Raw genomic sequence first — 21,572 nt, 5'->3', positions numbered from 1 at the left:
GAATGAATACAATATAACAAATCAGTTTGTCTAACAAACAAAAATATTGTACCTATTGGTCTACTAACCTGACTACAAATGGTATTATGATTAAAAATAGGCTAAATAAGATAACAATACACAATCTAATTACAAGAACAATCTAACAATCGTTACAATCTAATCTAAACAAGAAAATACACGTAGAAATTAATAATAATCTGATACGATATGACAGAGAGAAATAACGTTACTCAACTCTTTACTCTCCTTCAGCAAAAGCACGCCATAAACAAGCATAATAATAACCTAAAATTATACTTTTAGAAAAATATTTACATGCCGATAATGTCAGCGATGGTCGGGCACTTAATGCAGTTTCTCTTGGTCAGTGGAAACTTTTCGAACACATTCTTTTTTAGAATGCCATGGACTATGGTAACAATAACGCCACCGCGCCGGTGTTCCAGAGAATTCAGTTCGCCCTGATCCCCATTCACAGCGCATGCGCAACTTTACGCTGATTTTATGTACACAAATCACGACGTCATGAATTCGCTTGGCAAACTGAAACAGTTGATAGTTGTTTTGCTGTATTTGCGTAAGCCCAGTGTTTATTTTATCACAGATTTAATAAAATTTTGTAATTATTTGCATAGACACCCATGTCTATTGTATTGCTGCTGTTCTTAGCACGCGTTCGCTCGTTTCTTTCAAACAGTTGCCTTGTCAAAAAAAAAAAAAAAAAAAGAAACCATACTACACTGCACAAATTCTAGTGTGTTTTATTTCAGATAAATCACAGTGATACTTGTGTTGTTTTAAAAGACATATTTAAGTAACTTGTATGAAATCTTATAAATGTATTTAAGAAAATGTCTTTACACTAAAAACACAGGAGTACGGATTTTCCCGAAGCAGAGGAAAGTGTTTCCTTCTGAGGATTTGAAAACACAATACAATGCCTTCTTAACATCAGATTTAAACCTAACAATTTTGTTAGATTTAAAAAAAAAACATAGGTAGGCCTAAATTAAACGAATGATACATTAAATGAGTTTATATATATATATATATATATATATATATATATATATATATATATATATATATATATATATATATATATATATATATACATATATATATATATATATATATATATACATATATATATATATATATATATATATATATATACATATATATATATATATATATATATATATATATATACATATATATATATATATATATATATATATATATATATATATATATATATATATATATATATATATATATAAACTATATAAACTGGCCAAAAAAATAATAATAATAATAATTAAAAATCATTTTAAAAGAACCAACCAAAAATACGGACACATTTTTCAAAAGTGTTTAAAGCAAGCTGGGCAATAATATTCTTCCTTATAGACTGCACAATATATCTTATCAGCATTAATATTGCAATGTGCCCGTCTGCAGTAGTCACATCTGCAATGTTAAGCAGCACAGCAGTTCAGTGTACATGTGATTTGCGGAGTCACTGCAGATTTTGACCAAAATTAAGTAAAAAATTATAATTTGCATGTGATTTCAAAGAGTTTAATACATTTAGGCAAAATAAATTATAACTTTTATATCTTAAACAAATATTAATTGTATTTTTTTATAAAGAAGACTAGTGTTATTTTACATTTGATTATTCAATTTCTGTACTGAATGCTCCACAAAAAAAAAAAAACACTGTTTATTCAATTCAATTCAATTCACCTTTATTTGTATAGCGCTTATACAATGTAGATTGTGTCAAAGCAGCTTCACATAAAAGGTCACAGTAAATAGGAACAGTGTAGTTCAGTTTGTAGTGTTTAAGTTCAGTTCAGTTTAGCTCAGTTCAGTGTGGTTTAATAATCACTACTGAGAGTCCAAATACTGAAGAGCAAATCCAACGATGCGCAGCTCTACAGATCCTGAACCATGCAAGCCAGTGGCGACAGCGGAGAGGGAAAAAAAAACTTCACTAAAGGCGAAAGTGAAGAAAAAAAACCTTGAGAGAAACCAGGCTCAGTTGGGCACGACCATTTTAATTTCTCCGCTGGCCAAACGTCTTGTGCAGAGCTGCAGTCTCAGTGGCGGAGGCTGGAAGCTGGCCTCAGCGAAGACTCGTCTGTCTCTGGAGCGTCACAGGAAACAGTCTCATGTTCTCCACTCTTCCATGACCATCGCAGTAGTTGTTCAGGATTCGGCCAGGTCCAGGATATGGAACCTTGGGATCATCTCGTCGTTGGTCTTGGATCGAATCAGTGACTCTGCATAGTCTGAGGGCCTCGGGAAGAGTATCCCCAGGTGGAAATGGAGAATAAAGAAAATAATTAGTGTAGCTGATGTTCACAGTGTATATCAGCAAGATGCATAACCTGTGTGGAAGCCCCCTAAGTGGTGCACTAAGTGTATGCTTTACTGAACAGATAGGTCTTTAATCTAGTTTTGAATTGGGAGAGTGTGTCTGAGCCTCGGACGTTATCAGGAAGGCTATATAGTTTAGGAGCTATAAATGAGAAGGCTCGACCTCCTTTACTCGACTTTGCTATTCTAGGTACTACCAGAAGCCCTGAGTTTTGAGACCTTAAAGAGCGAGTTGGATTGTAGCGAGACAGAAGATTGGTTAGATAAACAGGAGCTAGATTATTTAAAGCTTTATATGTAAGAAGCAATATTTTAAAATCAATACGAAACTTAACAGGCAGCCTGTGTAAGGAGGATAAAATTGGGGTGATGTGATCAAATTTTCTAGACCTGGTAAGAACTCTGGCAGCTGCATTTTGTACTAATTGAAGTTTGTTAATAGAGGATGCTGGGCAGCCAGCAAACAGAGCATTACAGTAGTCCAGCCTAGAAGTCATAAAAGCATGGACTAGCTTTTCTGCATCTGAGATGGATAGCATACTTCGTAACTTAGCTATATTTCTCAGATGAAAGAAAGCAGTTTTTGTGACATGGGAAATATGATTTTTAAAAGTTAAATTTCTGTCTAATATGACACCCAGACCTTTTATAGTAGAGCTAACGCTAACTTTGTATCCCTCTAATTGTAGGTCGAGTTGTGAGATCTGCTGTGTACAGGATTTAGGCCCAATAAGTAATAATTCTGTTTTGTCTGAGTTTAAGAGAAGATAGTTGTTGGTCATCCAGTCTTTAACATCTTTAATACACTCAGTTAGCTTGGACAGATTAGACGTCTCGTCAGGTTTAGTTGAAATATATAATTGAGTATCATCTGCATAGCAGTGAAAGCTGATCCCATGTCTTCTAATAATGTCTCCCAGGGGTAGCATGTATATTGTAAACAGTAAAGGGCCTAAAACTGATCCTTGAGGCACCCCGTATTTTACTGGGCTGATTTGTGAAGGCTGTCCATTTATATTTACAAACTGGTAACGGTCAGATAAGTATGACTTAAACCATTGTAGGGCATGTCCCTGGACACCTGTAGACTTTAAGCGATTAATAAGGATACCATGGTCAATGGTGTCAAATGCCGCACTAAGATCGAGTAGAACTAATAGCGAGATGCATCCTTGGTCAGCAGCTAAGAGTAAATCGTTGGTTATTTTCACTAATGCAGTTTCTGTACTGTGATGAGCTCTGAAACCTGACTGAAACACTTCAAAAACATTGTTGGTCTGCAGAAAGGAGCATAATTGAGCAGAAACAACTTTTTCTAGTATTTTAGATATAAATGGAAGATTTGAAATAGGCCTATAATTAGCTAAGTTGCTGGGTTCCAGTTGTGGTTTCTTAATAATAGGTTTAATAACAGCTAACTTGTAAGGATTTGGAACATGGCCTAAAGATAAAGAAGAGTTGACAATGTTAAGAAGAGGTTCTCCTATAACAGGTAGCAATTCTTTCAGTAACTTTGTCGGAATTGGGTCCAATATACACGTAGCTGATTTAGAGCTATTTATAATTTTGTCTAGCTCTTCCTGTTCTATGATTTTAAAGCACTGTAGGTTATTTAGATTCAGAGGCGTGTTTACTGGATCTGAAGTATAAGGCGGTGCAGAAAGTTTAATATCTCCTATTTTCTGTCTAAAGCCTTCTATTTTATCACTGAAAAAATTCATGAAGTCATCACTACTAATTTGCGGTGGAACGTTTTGTTCCAAAGATGACTGATTATTTGTTAATTTAGCGATGGTGTTAAATAAGAATCTAGGATTGTTATGATTATTTTCTATCAGTTTGCGGAGGTGCTCAGCCCTGGCAGATTTTAAAGCCCTCCTATAGCTGGACATACTGTCTTTGTATCCAATTCTAAAGACTTCTAAATTCGTTTTTTTCCATTTACGTTCCAGGGCACGGGTTGCTGTTTTGAGAGCGCGGGTATGACTATTATACCACGGTGTAGTTTTATTCTCTCTAGCCTTTTTTAGTTTGATGGGTGCCACAGTATTTAAAGTGCTAGTAAAGATGGCATCCATACTGCTGGTTACTACATCAAGGTCATTTGCGTTTGCGGGTGCATTTCGAAGCAGAGAAAGATCAGGTAAGTTATTTATAAATTCATCTTTAGTGGATGGAACAATAGTTCTACTAGGGCGATATATCGGAGCGGATCTGCTAATTTCAGGCAAACATAGCTTATATAGTAAGAGGTAGTGGTCTGTAATATCATCACTTTGTGGTATAATGTCTACATCAATGACCTCAATTCCATAAGACAGAATTAGATCTAGTGTAGGCTTTAGGCGATGAGTTGGACCAATAACATTTTGCTTTATTCCTAGTGAGACCAGCAAGTCCGTAAACGCGAGCCCTAATGTGTCGTTAGCGTCATCTATGTGGATGTTAAAGTCTCCTACCATTAGTATTTTATCAGTTTTAACTAGTAAGTCAGAGATAAAATCAGAAAACTCTTTTAGAAAATTGACATAGGGTCCTGGGGGTCTATATATGGTGATTAGAGCGAGAGATAACATAGGTTTTTGCATAGTGTTTGGAAGGACAACATTAAGCGCTAGTACTTCAAAGGAGCTAAACATAAGTCCGTTTCTCTGATTAACATTAAGAATATCACTAAAGATTGACGCGACTCCACCACCACGACCAGTTTGACGAGCCTCATGTTTATATAAGAATCCTGGAGGAGTTGCCTCATTTAACTAATATAGTCATTTTGTTTCAGCCAGGTTTCAGTGAGACACAGTGCATTAAGATTGTTATCTGTTATTATTTCATTTATGATAAGTGCTTTAGGTGCTAGTGACCTGATGTTTAGGAGACCAAGCTTCATGAAATTTGTATTTTCACTTTTTAGTGTTTTTTCTGGTTTAATTCTTAATAGATTATTTCTGGAGCACACAGTACGTTTGTTTCTTGATCTAATAATACGAGGAACAGACACAGTCTCTATGGGTTTAGCTAGGTATGCATTACTGTTATTTATGTGGGACGAATAGGAGTCTATGTGGCTAAATTGCGAATTTTGTGAATTTTTACTTACTAGTCAGATTTATCTCAGTTTTGTCTTTGCTCTACTCTATTTATCTATGCTTGTAAATTGTTTTATGCATGATTCAATCAGTCCTCTTCAAAATCATGCCAAACAGTGTAAATTAATGAAAATCTGGTGAAATTGTATTTATATTACAATATGTAAGGCAGAACAACAAAATATTGCAATATCAGTTTTTTTTTTTTTTGTTCAATATCGCACAGCCCTACTTTATTCTGCTAACACAGAACTGGTGATAACCTGGCACATCAATCACAGGCAATCTGAAAGATCATGTAGGCTAATTAACCACAATAGCTTCGACATTAAAATAAAGTTTAACAGCTTTTGTCAATTTAACAAGAAGCAAAGGTACAAAAACTGTTTAATGATAAAAAAGTACCCATTTACCTAAGCACGTATATGGTCATTGCGTAGTCCACAAAAATAACATAAATCACTGTAAATACACTTTTCTGAAAAGATAAGAGTTTAGACATAATTATACCATTAAAATGTCACCAGCATCACTGTAGTGTCCTTTAAATCCACAAAAGGGAAAATATAGGGGTAACACTTCCTTGGGCCTCGCAAACGAATCTGTCCCCTGTTGTTTTAGTGTAAAGAAAAGGTTATTTAAATTATAGTCATTAGACATAATTATTCTATTAAAACATGACCAGCACCATGTATTTTGTTTTGTATTCTAAATATGTAATATGTAGTGGGGAAACACTTCTTTGGGCCATGTAAAATAATTTCCCATGTCTTTCCAATGCTAAGAACCCTTTATACATAGTGAAGAAGTTTTTAAAAGTTAATAAAAACATTTGAGTCTATCTTTTAATTGTATTCTGTGCTGTATCCATAATTTGAGTATAAATACCCTTTCTGCAGATGAAAATTGTGCCACTTACTGGCACATGCCCCAGTAAGTGGGGTCTAGTGTTGAAAAATGAAACGAGTACAAGTAAAAGTCGGCTGAAAAATAATTACTCGAGTAAAGTAGAAACTCAAAATATCTTTGTAAGTAAGGTAACACAGTATTTGTACTTCCTTGACACCTCTGTTTAAATCACTTAAAACATATCTGTTTAGCTGGGCCTTTACACAAGATGCTATGTGCAATATATTCCATTATTTATGTCTTTGGTCCTTTTAAAATGATTTTTAATCTGGTTTTAACATGTTTTAATATTTTAATTATTTTTCTTCTATGTTGTTGAGGGTGACACGGTGGCTCAGTGGTTAGCACTGTCGAATCACAGCAAGAAAGTCACTGGTTCGAGTCCCGGCTGAGCCAGTTGGCGTTTCTGTGTGGAGTTTGCATGTTCTCCCCTTGTTGGCGTGGGTTTCCTCCGGGTGCTCTGGTTTCCCCCACAGTCCAAGGACATGCGCTAGGTGAATTGAATAAACTAAATTGTCCGTAATGTGTGTGAATGAGTGTGTATGGGTGTATCCCAGTACTGGGTTGCGGCTGGAAGGGCATCCGCTGCGTAAAACATATACTGGAATAGTTGGCGGTTCATTCCACTGTAGCAACCTCTGAAATAGAGACTAAGTCGAAGGAAAATGAATGAATAAACTTATTTGTTTTTATTTATCGTGATTAGTGTGATTATATGACTCTTTTAATCTTTTTGTTAATGTTAAACATTTTAAATTATTATTTTGTCTTATATAAAAACTTGCCCTGCCTTTGTTTTGCCTAGTCTAATACTAATGTACTTTTTTAGCATATCTTTGACATAAACCTTTAACCTGGAAGATAAATAATAAAATAAAAGCGGCTACATGCTTTATTAACTCGTCAGAGTACTTTCTACGGATTGTTGTTTTGTTACACATACGTATATCCCATTATATAGTAACAACATATTATATTCATGTACTTTACAGCAGTGATTGGGTTGCTAGGAAACGGAAACGCTGCTGGTGAGAAACAGAATAAAGCCAGAGATGATAAACTCCTTTACTTTTCTGGGAATTAAAATCCTTCAAATTAAAAGTTTGAATTAAAACTTTTTAAAATAACTAGATATAATTTTGTGTTAACGTTATTACTAAATTTATAGTTAAAGGAATGTTGATTTGTTCTTAAATCAGTTTTAACAATGTGCATCATTATGATGTCATAAAATAAAACATTGAAATAACTTACCAAATATCTGCTTAAATTGAGTATTTACATCTCAGCCTGCAATAAAATCTAAATTAATAGTACTAAACAAATGATACTGATTTCCATTACAAAAAAACGCATATAAACGATAATAACATCATCGTAATAATATTAATAAGCCAACAACAACAAAAGCACAACTCACAGACTGTCCTCCAGTAGGAACATGAGACTTTTATTTTGAAAAATTAAAACCGCTCGTCATATTTGACTTCACAGAGTGTCAGTTTGAAACCGTTTGGGAGCGCAAAGTAGCAACAAGTGGAGGAAAACAATCACTGCTACAGATGACACTCCGTTACAATGATACATTATTATTATTAATTATGAATTAAGTCTCGGAAAACATATACATTAGACAAACACTTGCGTTTACATTCCTCAGAAGTTAAAAACAGAAGAAGCGGATCCCAATATACTGAATGTGAATGAGTTCTGCTAACCGGTGAGCTACAAACTTATGAAATAACAATACGTTGAAATGTCATTTACAGTACTGTTAACAACAGCAATGTATCTCGTAATAATGATGACCAATTTTATATTCATGAGGTTTTTAAAAGCATGCCGTTGTAGATTGTAGGCTGACAATACATCTGGCAGTTATAATTGGTTTCTATAAATGCACTTTTTTTTAGACTTCACTATAACTTAAAGTAATTGAGGCAAAGTTGGTTCATATTCCCACATTAGGACATTCTCCTTAATAATATAATTTCAGAAAAGTATTATTTGCAAATTGTAAATGGGGAAATCATAATAGCAGCCAATGACTATCAAAGAACAACATTATTCACAGTCAAATAAATAGTGCTAATGTTTATTCAAGTCATACTTAGATGAGATTTCAGACCCAATATTCAAAGTACCTTGGTAAACAATACAGGGACTGTGTCACAAGTTGTCACTGAATGAATATGCGAATATAAAAGAGCAATTCCATGCAAATGTCAACCTTGCCATGAAAAAAAAAAAAAGGTTTTCGCTAAAATAGCAAAACCATTCTGCGTTTTTTTGTGTAGGCTTGTATTTTACAGTGCTTTAAAAATACTCAAAAATGTCTCTGTCAGTGTTTTCAAACATATATTTTTGATTTACCAAAGTCACACAAGTGGCAATTTCACATCTGTCACATCCATAACAAAGAGGTGTCACGTCCAAAACGAAGCTTTTTCCGCATTAATGCAAAAATGTAAAATCAAATACAATCAATCATGTTTGTTCTAAAGTGATCCAACTCTTATCCTTTTGATTAGCATTGTTTCTTTTGGGTTGTGCAGTTTAATTCACAGTTTCTTTCTTTCTTTCTTTCTTTCTTTCTTTCTTTTTTTCTGTCTGTCTGTCTGTCTGTCTGTCTCTCTTCCTTCCTTCCTTCCTTCCTTCCTTCCTTCCTTCCTTCCTTCCTTCCTTCCTTCCTTCCCCCTCACATGATTACTGCACTTTAAATGAGGGTGTCTGATCTGTGGAAAAAAAAACCCTGAAACATATCACTTCAAATAATAAGGTTGTGTCACTAATAATCCATTTACAAAGTGAAACATTTGTCAGAATTTCTACAACGTATGTTGCATACTGTAAACTTGCTAGCCTTTTTTTTGTCACATCCATAACGCATGTTTGTTTTCCTTTATAAAAATATAAAGAGATGTTTCAATATAATGTTAACGTATACTTCCTCTGTCAATTTATGTTTTGAGTTTTTACTGCAGATGTCACATCCATAACGCTGGAATTGCTCAAAACCAACTTTACCTCAATACAATTCATATGACAATTATAAATGCCTTGAATTCATGCAATTTTGAGACTTCTCAATAAAGTACTGAGTAAATTATTTGATCTCATCTTTTATTTAGGAGCAACATGAGTGACGAGGACTATTTTGGGATTCTGGACTCTGAGTTTGATCATTATCTGGTGGACATGAAGCCATTTGTACTTAAATTGCCTCACAAGACAGGTGAGAACAACACTGAATACAAGTGAGCTGTATACAAGTCTTTTAATCAACAGTTAATATTTCAATGATGAACGTTTTGCTACATGAAACAGACACATGTTGCATTATTCTCTTAATATTATCAAGCAAAACATTACCTTATAAAAAAAAGAGTACCTTTATTAAAAAAGGGCAACATTACATTTAATTTAATACATGGCTAGTGCTTGAGCATCACTTGGGGTCTATCAGTATAATCTATTTTTTTTCTTTCTTTCTTTCTTTCTTTCTTTCTTTCTTTCTTTCTTTCTTTCTTTCTTTCTTTCTTTCTTTCTTTCTTTCTTTCTTTCTTTCTTTCTTTCCTTCTTTCTTTCTTTCTTTCTTTCTTTCGTTCCTTCCTTCCTTCCTTCCTTTCCTCCTTCCTTCCTTCCTTCCTTCCTTCCTTCCTTGGGGTCTATAAATATAATTCTTCCTTCCTTCCTTCCTTCCTTCCTTCCTTCCTTCCTTCCTTGGAGTCTATCAGTATAATTCTTTCTTCCTTTCCTTCCTTCCTTCCTTCCTTCCTTCCTTCCTTCCTTCCTTGGGGTCTATAAGTATAATTCTTCCTTCCTTCCTTCCTTTCTTCCTTCCTTGGGGTCTATAAGTATAATTCTTCCTTCCTTCCTTCCTTCCTTTCTTCCTTCCTTGGGGTCTATCAGTATGATTCTTTCTTCCTTCCTTCCTTCCTTCCTTCCTTGGGGTCTATCAGTATAATTCTTTCTTCCATTCCTTCCTTCCTTCCTTCCTTCCTTCCTTGGGGTCTATCAGTATAATTCTTTCTTTCTTCCTTCCTTTCCTTCCTTCCTTCCTTCCTTCCTTCCTTGCTTCCTTGCTTCCTTGGGGTCTATCAGTATAATTCTTTCTTTCTTTCTTTCTTTCTTTCTTTCTTTCTTTCTTTCTTTCTTTCTTTCTTTCTTTCTTTCTTTCTTTCTTTCTTTCTTTCTTCTTTCCTTCCTTCCTTCCTTCCTCCCTCCCTCCCTCCCTCCCTTCCTTTCTTCCTTCCTTCCTTGGGGTCTATCAGTAGTCAGCCAAACATATCAAACTTCAAATAATAAGGTTGTGTTACAAATAATCCATTTCCATAGTGAAAAATGAGTGAGATGTTGGGATCGAGGAAAAGTATTTTCAATATTTTCTGTTGTAATAGTGTAAGGATTCATGGATGACTATATCGCATATTGATTAATTTTGTATTATATTATTTGGTTTAATAGTAAAATCAATCTCTTTACAGTCCAGTACAGTAGATAGTGGTGTGGAGTTAAAAAAAAAACTAACTGACTAACTAACTGATTTGACTATTAGCCGCGCTTTAATTCATCACGGTTAATTAATCATAAAGACTACATTTTTTTGCCTTAAGAGGGAAATACTAGCTAATATGTAGCTTAGATTTACATTAGACAAATACTATTTGCTTCATTTATTCATTCATTCATTCATTCATTCATTCATTCATTCATTCATTCATTCATTCATGTATTTATTTATTTGTTTGTTTGTTTGTTTGTTTGTTTGTTTGTTTGCTTATTTATTTATGTTTTATTCATTGTCCTGTCATTTACTTTTAGTATAAATTATTAATTGTTTAAATGCCAAAACCTTTTTTTTCACATATTTTTAGGTCAAAGAGAAATGAACTATTGTTTTTTTTTTAAATATTATTTTGTGCTGTATTAATTAGTTACTGAGCATCAAAAATAACACTTAAAAATAAAAGATTTTCTAAACTAGTAGTGTTTTGAAATTAATGAATGCATAATAATCGTGATAACCATGAAACTGTGATACATCCTCAGACTATAATCGTACAACCAAAATCTGTAATGGTTGCATCCCTGCCTTCAACATGCAATAAGTTAGTCAAATAAAGATTGCGTCTTCGCGGAAAGGTGCATACAACCTTTATGTTCCTCCCAGATTATGGAAAGTAGTCCAGTGGCCAATGAAAGTAGCCCAATCCTTAAACTCAAAATATTTTCATTTTAATCTTCATTTCCATATGTAAAAATTAGTGCTGGATATAATTTTGTGATTATATGCATAATATATGTGGGTATATTATGTATATTTACTATGTATATGTAATACACATACATAAAAACAAAACTATACAAATTTATTTAAATATCTTTACATTTATTCAACCGTTTTGTCTGGTTCTCGAGATTTTTACTTGCCCTGCCAAAATTTTCACTGGCTAAAAAAAGATTGCATGGCTATTTCTTAGCTACATATTTTAAATAATGTGTCAAAACAACATCTGTGAATCTAGAATTTCAATATTTAAACAATTTTGATGAAACAAAAAGAGCAGTATAGAAAATGTGCAGCTATTTTATTGTAGTTCTATATTATTTAACAAAAGGTGGCTGACTTGCCAAACTGACGGCAAACTGTGCAAAACATCACTTATTTTTTTGTCATGTTGTACTCGCGCAACTGCCTCCTAATTTGATGTTGCTGTCTATTTGCTGTACTGGTTGTTAGAAGGTTACAGAAAAAAAATAACATGCTCACAACATCCATGCTCTTGGTCAACAATTGCAATATTGATGCTTGAACGATGTATTGTGCAGCCCTAATATACAGTATTTAGGGTTATTTATTGTCTGCTAAAGTAATTTGTTCATTATATATATAAGTGACATTGTAATATTTGATGGATGAACTGTGAGGAAGATAGTGCACCTCATTGTACCCAGTTTAAAAAAACTAAAAAACATCAGTGATTATTTATAGTTTAACAGAAGTTACTCTAATAAATCGCACAAATTGTATTATAGGAAAAAGCAGGATGAAGTATTAGGTATTTATTTGAAACTGTTAGATTACAAATTTGAATGTCCTACTTGAAAAATGATGTGATCTTTTACAATCACTCCTGTTTCCTGTGCCCATCAGAGCGTCAGCGGTGTGCGCTGTGGATCAAAAAGCTGTGTGATCCTGTGAGCTGTGGCTCTGGACTGACTGGAAGGAAGAATCGTAACCTGTACGCCCGTCTCCTCCTGCACATGCTCAGCAAAGGAGTTTTAGAGGGTCCCTTTAACCACAAACCTGACACAGGCAGCCTCAAGACTCTACCCACATACATGGTAAATATTGCACTGATGTTTAGGTTTTATTTTCATCTCGACATGTAGACAGGGTTGCCAGGTTTTCACAGCAAAAGTAGTCCAGTGGCCAATGAAACTAGCCCAATCCTTAAACTCAAAATATTTTCATTTTCATCTTCATATCCTTATGTAAAAATTAGTGCTGGACATAATTTTGTGATTATATGCATAATATATGTGGGTGTATTATGTATATTTACATACATATTTATGTAACACACATACATTAAAAACAAAACTATAGAAATTTATTTAAATATATTTAAATTTACACAACCGTTATGTCTGGTTCTCGAATCTGATTGGCTGATAGCCATGCAATATTCTCATACAGAACTCCTGTAGCCTCTTCACCCTTGTGATGTATTACTCCACCCACATGGAGTGACAGCAGAAGATTAAACAACTCACTACACTACAGTTTGACAAATAGTGCAGCTGTTGGACAACATAATGTACTTTTGAGGCTTTTTTTAGTCGAGATTGCAACTATGCAGTTTATTTATAAAGATAGTGCCTATTTAAAAATATTTATAATTTTGGATATTTAGCACGTTGGCGACAATCAGCCTGTCATTAAGCAGAGCAAAGAAATTGACGGTTGACATTCCGCCACAAGATGTCGAAAGAGACCTTAAAATAAGTCCTTAGGGGAGAAAAACTTCAAACTAAATTTCAAACTACAACTGATCAAATCATTATAGAACAGGTCAGTGACATTCTATGTTGATCCCTCTCTTTTGTATTTTGTAGTGCTGTATTTATACTATAGTGATCTGGTAGTGTGTGATTTGGATTCATTCAGGGTTAATTTTTGTGAAATCCTGATTGCAACAGAGAAATACTGGGAAATCTCTAGACTGATGGCATTTCATGGTGTTCAGCCTTATAATCTTAAAATGTGAGCAAAATCACATGTTTTGTTATCACTTTAGACATTAGACTAGCTCTAAAGTGATTGATTTAGCAACAGTTTCTGCTGTTCTGACGTCAGCTGTAGATGTGAATGAATGGCAGAAGAAAGTAGTTCCTCTTACAAAAGGGTTTTTGAGGCGCTCCATGTTTGATTTTCTCTTTTAGATTCACAATTATGCCATCAAACTGTTGCATAAACGCAATTTTGTATAATGGTAGCAGTGCGATAAGGCTGTATATCATCACTGGTGGGACACTAAGGCACTCAGCCCACGGCCTTGAGCCAACGCATGCCTTCCAGCAGTGCCGATATACATTTATATAGCACTGCTAATCATGTGATATTAGTCATATATAACTTTTACAATACACATATATTTTTTATATCTAAATATAAATAAACATTTTCTCACATAGATGCATGGATGTTTGTATTTATATATGCATAATAAATATACAGACTACTCACACATATATTATTTCAAAACAAACCTTTTTATTTCGTATGCGATTAATTACGATCTTTGCCCAGCACTAGTAAAAATAAATATTGTACATTACTGAATGGAATTTTACAGATTTTCTTTTACTATTGTTTATTGGTAATGTTAAATGTTTGGTTTTCATAAATAAAATCATCTTACCTTCAGATTGACAGCTGATGAATCAAATCCTTCAGCGGCTTGTGGTGATTTATTTATTTATTTATTTTAGAAATGTTTGAATGTCATTTACATCTCTGTGTGCATTAAACATTTTTTAAATCACTTTTATGAGTAATTATATGAATTAAATATACTGTTTTAGTTATTATTTAGCAAAAATCCCAGAGAGTCTTGCCAATTGTCACTATGAAAACAAAATGATTGAAGGTCACACACACACATCCTCCCTAGTAGTTTATTTTTTTTATTTTAAATTGGCATAATATACATTCGGTTGAGTAGGTTATTTACTCAAATAGGGTATGTATGAGGTCTTAAAATGTCTTAAATTTCAAAAAGGCCTTAAAAAGTCTTAAATTCACTGAAATATTGTGTTGTTGGTCTTAAATCATTTTAAACAAGTCTTAATTTACCTATGTCCAGGTAAAGCTACCCTATTGGACCAACACCCTATCACCAATGATCCATTTCAAAACTTTTATTTTTATTTAAGTTTTCTATTGCATAGAGAGACAATTCACAACAGCTGTTAGACATTTTGCTGCAAATTCCCTAATCTGGGAAAGAAAACTAAAGCAACACATCCCTTTACATGATCTTCCATTAATACCAAAACTATTTAGAGAAGTAGCTAGCTCATTAGAAAAAGTCCTTAATGTTTAGCCCTAAATAAGTCTAAAATTTCATTCATATTGGTCTTAAAAAGAGTCTTAAAAAGTCTTAAATTTGACTTGAAGAAACCTGCAGAAACCCTGTCAAATGTTTACCACAATTTCAGGTAAATATAATATAGGCAAAATGCCAAAACTTTAACCTGTGTAATAAAAAAATAAATAAACCTGCGGACACAGGTCAAAAGTAGCCCAATTCTGTGGGAAAACCACTGACTTGGCAACAATGCATGTAGACAACTTCATCTGTAAGTTATTCATTAGTAAGTGTGTTTTAGCTTTGAGGTTTAGTGAGTTGTGAATGTTGATTGTTGTGTGTTTTGCTGTTTTCAGTCCATATATTTCGATGAGCCGTTGACAAGGTCACAGGGTCAGAGATCTGCAGCAATGCCAGACTGGGTGTCTGGTGAGTTAGAGCCGACTGAAAGCACATGGTCTGATTTGCCCATCTCAAACACACACAGGTATGACACTCAACCTCCTGCTAATCTTAACTCAACAGTGCTGTGCTAGAGTTAGGTTGTGTTGAGATCAGGTAATAAATCAGGTTTCAGCATCTCCTAGTGGTGTAACGGATGCGTACACTACAGGCAATTCAGCTTATTCAATTCCCTATAGCGCATGCAAACTCCACACAGAAATGCCAACTGGCCCAGCCAGGGCTCGAACTAACTACCCTCTTGCTGTGAGGTGATTGTGCTATCCACTGCCCCACCGTGCCGCTGTGTATGACTGTTTACAAAGCATATTCATATTATATTATAACGCATACAAAAAGCTCTGCAGATTTCTCAGATCTGGAACACCCATCATTCATCATAGTTGTCCACATCTCCATCCCCACTCTCTACATCAGGGGTCACCAAACTTGTTCCTGGAGGGCCGGTGTCCTGCAGATTTTAGCTCCAACTCTAATCAAACACACCTGAACAAGCTAATCAAGGTCTTACTAGGTATACTTGAAACACCCAGGCAGGTGTTTTGAGGCAAGTTGGAGCTAAACCTTGGAAGGACACCAGCCCTCCAGGACCGAGATTGGTGACCCCTGCTCTACATCTTCAATCTCTTACAGTTTATCCTTTCTGGTAAAATTCCATTAACTGGTACTACTACAGTAGTACCACTACAATTTAGCTTTTGTCGAGCCAGCCTGTTCAAATCCTCCTTTTCCTGCAGTTCTGTAACCTCATTCGCTGCCTCTGTCACATGTCTATGGTCAGTGCTGACACAAGCTGCTCAAATACTTTCTGCTGGGAGAAGAAAGACTGGATATCAAATCCACCAGTGCGTCATCTATAACGATTGTCTTGTTGGAAGTCAAAACTTATTGAAAGAAATATAGGTTTGAATATAGGTTGAAAGTATATAGGTTTCAGAAGCATAATCTTCTCCTAGAAAAGCTGTATTATGAGAACCCGCTATGTTCTTTATTTTTTAAAAGTGCAAACTGTTAATAAAGTAATTAGCTTAAGATAAGATCTGTCCCTAAAACTCAACTTTTTCTAAGAACCAAGAATCACAAGTGCTCTTACAGCCTCTGTTTACTAATACTACTCTCTACACACCATTGCCCTTGTTAATATATAATAACTGCATACTTTATATGATGTATTAAGTATTATTTTTTGTGCAATAACATATCTACAAAATGCAATGATTTCTTTACAGATTTTTAAAAAATCTAAATATAAATAAATATTTTCTCAAATATATCCATGCATGCATGTATTATATGTACAAAATAAATATACAAACTGCACACACATACAGAATTTTATGTAAAAAATTTTTTTAATTTTTAATTTTTTTAATCACGATTACATTTTAGTTTTTTCCAACAACATAATAGTTTATTAAAAGAGGATGCTTGGCAGTCAGAAAACAGAGCATTACAGTAATCCAGCCTAGAAGTCATAAAATCATAAATAGTACTAAACGCGTTATGTATATCTCAATGTATATCTCATTTCCGGTTTCCCAACAACAACTGTGCTCCAGGCATTCCAAGTTCAAGGTCCAGCTTGTGAGCTTTTCTCAATCCTTTACTGCCAGAATTGGCTTGCCCTGTCACCAGACATGAATATTATTGAGCAGAAGGTAAGATGAAAGAAGAGGCATTGAAGATGAATCCAAAGAGTCTTGATGAACTCTGGGAGTCCTGCAAGAATGCTTTCTTTGCCATTCCAGATGACTTTATTAATAAGTTATTTGAGTCATTGCAGAGATGTATGGATGCAGTCCTCCAAGCTCATGATGGAGTCATAAACAATTATAAGTCTTTTTCCACTGCAGCATGACTTTATATTTTATACTGTACATTATTTCTGTCATATGACAAGACTTTTGTCTAAGCAAAGTCATCCCTTACTGTCCTAATTAAATAATAAAAAAAAACAAGGCTTGATCATATTTTATTTTGGTAAAATAAGCGTAATCTAGAGGCCTTCGCCTTTCATATAAGCCACTTCTGATACCAAATGATTAACTAGAAGTTATTATTTGTTGTTCCTAAAACTTGGATAGGCGACAAGACTTTTTTCAGGTAGTGTAAAAACAAAAAGGCCTAAAATGATTGTGTACAAAGGAGATGTACTAAATGCACTGTGATGAATCTGCAGGAATATGATCCAGAACAGACATTCGCATATCTGATATCTGAGGGAAAGAAGCATGTACAAGCAATTTTACACATGAGAAATGTTGCTATGTGAAAGATTCGGTCCCTCATGGTGTGAACGAGCCTTTAATAGTCAACTAATCCAGACAAAATCATCGTCAAAGACACATGCTTGTGTTTAGCTACACGAATTAATGCATGTGTGGTTCTGTAATTTAGAGTCTTGACTTGAAAGTGTCCATTGACCCTCAGTCGAAGATTAAACTGGCTCTTCTGAAATTAGAGCTCTCTCAATTGGAGTAGATAGAGGAAGGCCATCTGCTTGAAAGCCTGGACTTGTGCTTCAGCGCTCGATCTGGAGAAGACCATTAAAGGCATTTAGATCACAGACTCAAGTCCTGCTGGAGAAAATTGCAGCCGTGTCTTTTATGTGTCGCTCTCATTTAGATCAGATTAAAGCTTCGAGCTCTGGGCTCTTCTCTGATGTGGCTGTTTGCCTTCAGTCAGTCAGTCAGCTCTTCTGCTTTGTGCTTTTCATGGGTGAAAACAATTGTCATGGGAGTCTCTTTTCTGACTTAACATTGTTTGAAGACTTTTGTGAACATTCGTTTTGTCTTAATATTACATTTTAAATACATGATGATTAGTGTTGAACAATGTATAGTTTCAGCATAAATATCACAATATGTGCATCCACAATAATCACATTACAGGATCTGAAATGTTGAATCGGTAGTTGACCAGGAGCCACAATTGTTAACACTTATTTGCGAATTTTAACGATGAGATTAATTCATCATCTGTGTGTTTGTGTTTAGGGCTTGAGCATTTCGAGCCAGTTTAAAGAATTCAGGCATAAGACATTATAATGTTTTTAACTTAAGAAATATTTGTTGTATTTATCTATCCCTCACTATTTTTTAAAAATTAATATTTTCTATTGGATGCTATACAATTTTATATCTGTGTACATTAGGCATGGAGCGATAACCGGTTTCAAGGTTTACCGCCTTTTGGAAAAGTCAAGGTTTTAAAACTGCTTAAACTCCCTGTCATACCATTCCTAAGGTATATGTAAGGGGTTTTTCATGTATTTCTTATATGTTGTAAAATAATTAAGTGTTTTTAAAACTAAGGAAGAAAGCAAATATCAATTATTTATTTTAACTATTTAGCCTGACATGTTTACTGTTCCAAAATATTCTGAATGTTTCCTAAAATAAAATGTATTGTGTTCAATGGGGATAAATTATTATTTTAGAATAACTTATTTTAGAGCAGTAATCACAATACTGTGATACCGTAAAACTGGTGTTTTTATTCAAGGTTATAGCGTCAGAAACGTATACCGGCCCCATGCGCACATACATTAGTCAGTACTGAAGCCAAATCTGTAGATAAAATAACAATTATTAACATCCTATAATAACGAGCCTAAAATTAGGACACCTAAATATTATATGTTAGCAGAACATATTAAATAAAATATGTAAAAATAAGGTGTAATTAAAATAATTTTTATTAGAAATATTATTAGCCCCTTTAAGCATTTTTTTCCTGATTGTTTATGGAACAAAACACTCTTATACAATGATTTGGATTATTACAAATCATTATTACGAATTATGAGCCCCCTTTGAATTTTTATTTCTTTTTTTAAATAATTCCCAAATGCTGTTTAACAGAGCAAGGGAATTTTCACAGTATGTTTTTGTTTTTTTGGAGAAAGTCTTGTTTTATTTGGCAAGAATAAAAGCAGTTTTAAATTTTTGAAATCCATTTTAAGGTCGAAATTAAAAGCTAATGTTTTTTTCGATAGTCTACAGAACAAACCATCGTTATACAATAACTTGCCTAATTACCATTATTACCATTACTATTATTTTTTTTCTTTTTTAAATATTTCCCAAATTATGTTTAACAGAGGCAAGGAGAGGAGTTTTTTTTTATATCTCTCTCTTTCTTAAACTGAGCCAGAAATCTTTGCTTTAACTTTGATTAAAGAAACTGTTTTGTTCCTATCTATATTCTGAAGGCTTTTATGGAGAGTTTTGTTTATATATTCATTTTTTTATTTGTGGATTGATACAAGAGATATCCACTTAAAAGAAGTAGGTAGCAGTTAAAAGAATTAGGTGGCTAACATTCTCATTGCTGCAAAAAATTAAGCAAGTAAATAAATAAATAAATTAAACCAAAAATGAAGAAAACCTATACAGTATAAATAAATAAATAAATAAATATATAAATAAATATATAAATAAAGATACAAGTAAATAAATAGGTAAATAATGAATTAAAATAATAAATAAGTAAATAAATAAATATATGAAGTAAATAAATAAATAAATTAGTAAATAAGTAAATAAATAAATATATGAAGTAAATAAATAAATAAATTAGTAAATAAGTAAATAAATAAATAAATGAATTAACAAATATTTATATAAATAAATAAATAAATTAGTAAATTAGTAAATAAATGAATTAATAAATATTTATATAAATAAATACATTAGTAAATTAGTAAATAAGTGAAAATAATAATAAATAAGTAAATAAATATGTATAGTTAGTTAAATAAATACATAAATAAGTAAATTATTAAATAAATAAATAAATAAATAAATAAATAAATAAATAAATAAATAAATAAATAAATAAATAACGTTTGATTTAAATCTTATAACCAAATAAAAAATTAGGCCTATCTATTTACTGTGATGACTTTTCTACATTATGAGAATCATAAATATCTTTTATAATTGTCATGAAAATAAAGGCAGGATGTGAAAAATAATTTGTGAAATGGTTTGACAGTTCCATGTTTGTCCACACGATGGTGGTCTTCCCTTAACTTTGGCTACAATATTCGGTGAGTTTAAGCAAGTGTGTTATGTGCTTGACTTGGGATCAGTGACACATTCAGAGATTTGCTGATGTGTGTTCAAGAAGAGCTTCAGCTGTTTTCTGAATTATTAAGAATGAATATGTGTAAAATTCAGATGATTAGTGGTGTTTGTTGAGTCACAGGTGGCACGGTGGCTCAGTGGTTAGCACTGTCGCCTCACAGAAAGATAGTCACTGGTTCGAGTCTCAGCTGGGCCAGTTGGCATTTCTGTGTGGAGTTTGGATGTTCTCCCCACGTTGCCTTATGTTTTACCATACCCCAAATCACAAGTGGTGCTCACATCAGAGCCACTTGGGCAGAGCTGAGCTCCAGCAAGGGGGAGCTTGAGCTTCAGCTCCTACTTACTTGCACTACTTCTGCGAGTGATGTCACTGGGGGTTGGGGTTAGGGGTGTAGGGTGGGTGTACGCATTAAAACAGCTTATAGGAGGAGGTGCGAGAGCTCAAGCTCGAACTCGAAAACTTGTACAACTCTGGATAAATGTGAATCACATTGCTATTATTATTATTATTATTATTAATTTGTTGCAGAAATTATAGAGACTAATTTGTAATAGACCATTTTTATAGACCAATTCTGAATAGATAAACCAACAAAATAACACTTGAAGTTCTTTACTATTCTTTTAAATCTAATTTTGAGTTAACGATGTAATGCCTCGCTCATAAAGACTTCAGGTTTCATCTCTGGATAAAACAAATTATTCACTTACCAATACATTTTTAGTGCCTGCTTGTTGCCACCTATTGGTGAAACAATATCATGAAATTTTAAAGTCTGTTTTAGATATTGAAAGTCTAATTTAAAGGTAATTTATAATATACACGCAAGGTTTATCTTATCTCAACATGATTCAGAGGTAGTATCGCGATTATGGATTTTTTGTTACTGGAAACGAACACATTTTGCTTTATTCTTGAAATTTTAGCATGTAAAATATGATCTTTTTTAAAAAGGCAAAATGTAAATGTTTAAACATAATTAAATACATAACACAAGTGCATAATACATAATACATTAAATAAGTGCTTAAGC

General features: G+C 33.5%; 1 protein-coding gene across 1 annotated transcript in view; it reads left to right on the top strand.

The window, feature by feature from the left end:
• The first annotated feature begins 7,917 nt into the window (after positions 1-7,917).
• Positions 7,918-21,572, top strand: part of cep112 (centrosomal protein 112) — a 313,987-nt gene continuing 300,332 nt past the window's right edge. Inside the window, exons 1-4 of the mRNA XM_056454261.1 lie at positions 7,918-8,109; positions 9,521-9,624; positions 12,547-12,737; positions 15,343-15,473. Of these exons, the coding sequence (XP_056310236.1) occupies positions 8,093-8,109; positions 9,521-9,624; positions 12,547-12,737; positions 15,343-15,473 (443 nt within the window). The 5' untranslated portion in view covers positions 7,918-8,092. The remainder of the gene's footprint in view (positions 8,110-9,520; positions 9,625-12,546; positions 12,738-15,342; positions 15,474-21,572) is intronic.

Source organism: Danio aesculapii, chromosome 3, assembly GCF_903798145.1.
Source record: "Danio aesculapii chromosome 3, fDanAes4.1, whole genome shotgun sequence".
Taxonomy (NCBI): Eukaryota; Metazoa; Chordata; class Actinopteri; order Cypriniformes; family Danionidae; genus Danio; species Danio aesculapii.
Note: the sequence above shows the minus strand (reverse complement) of the source record. Positions and strands in the feature narration are given on the sequence as shown.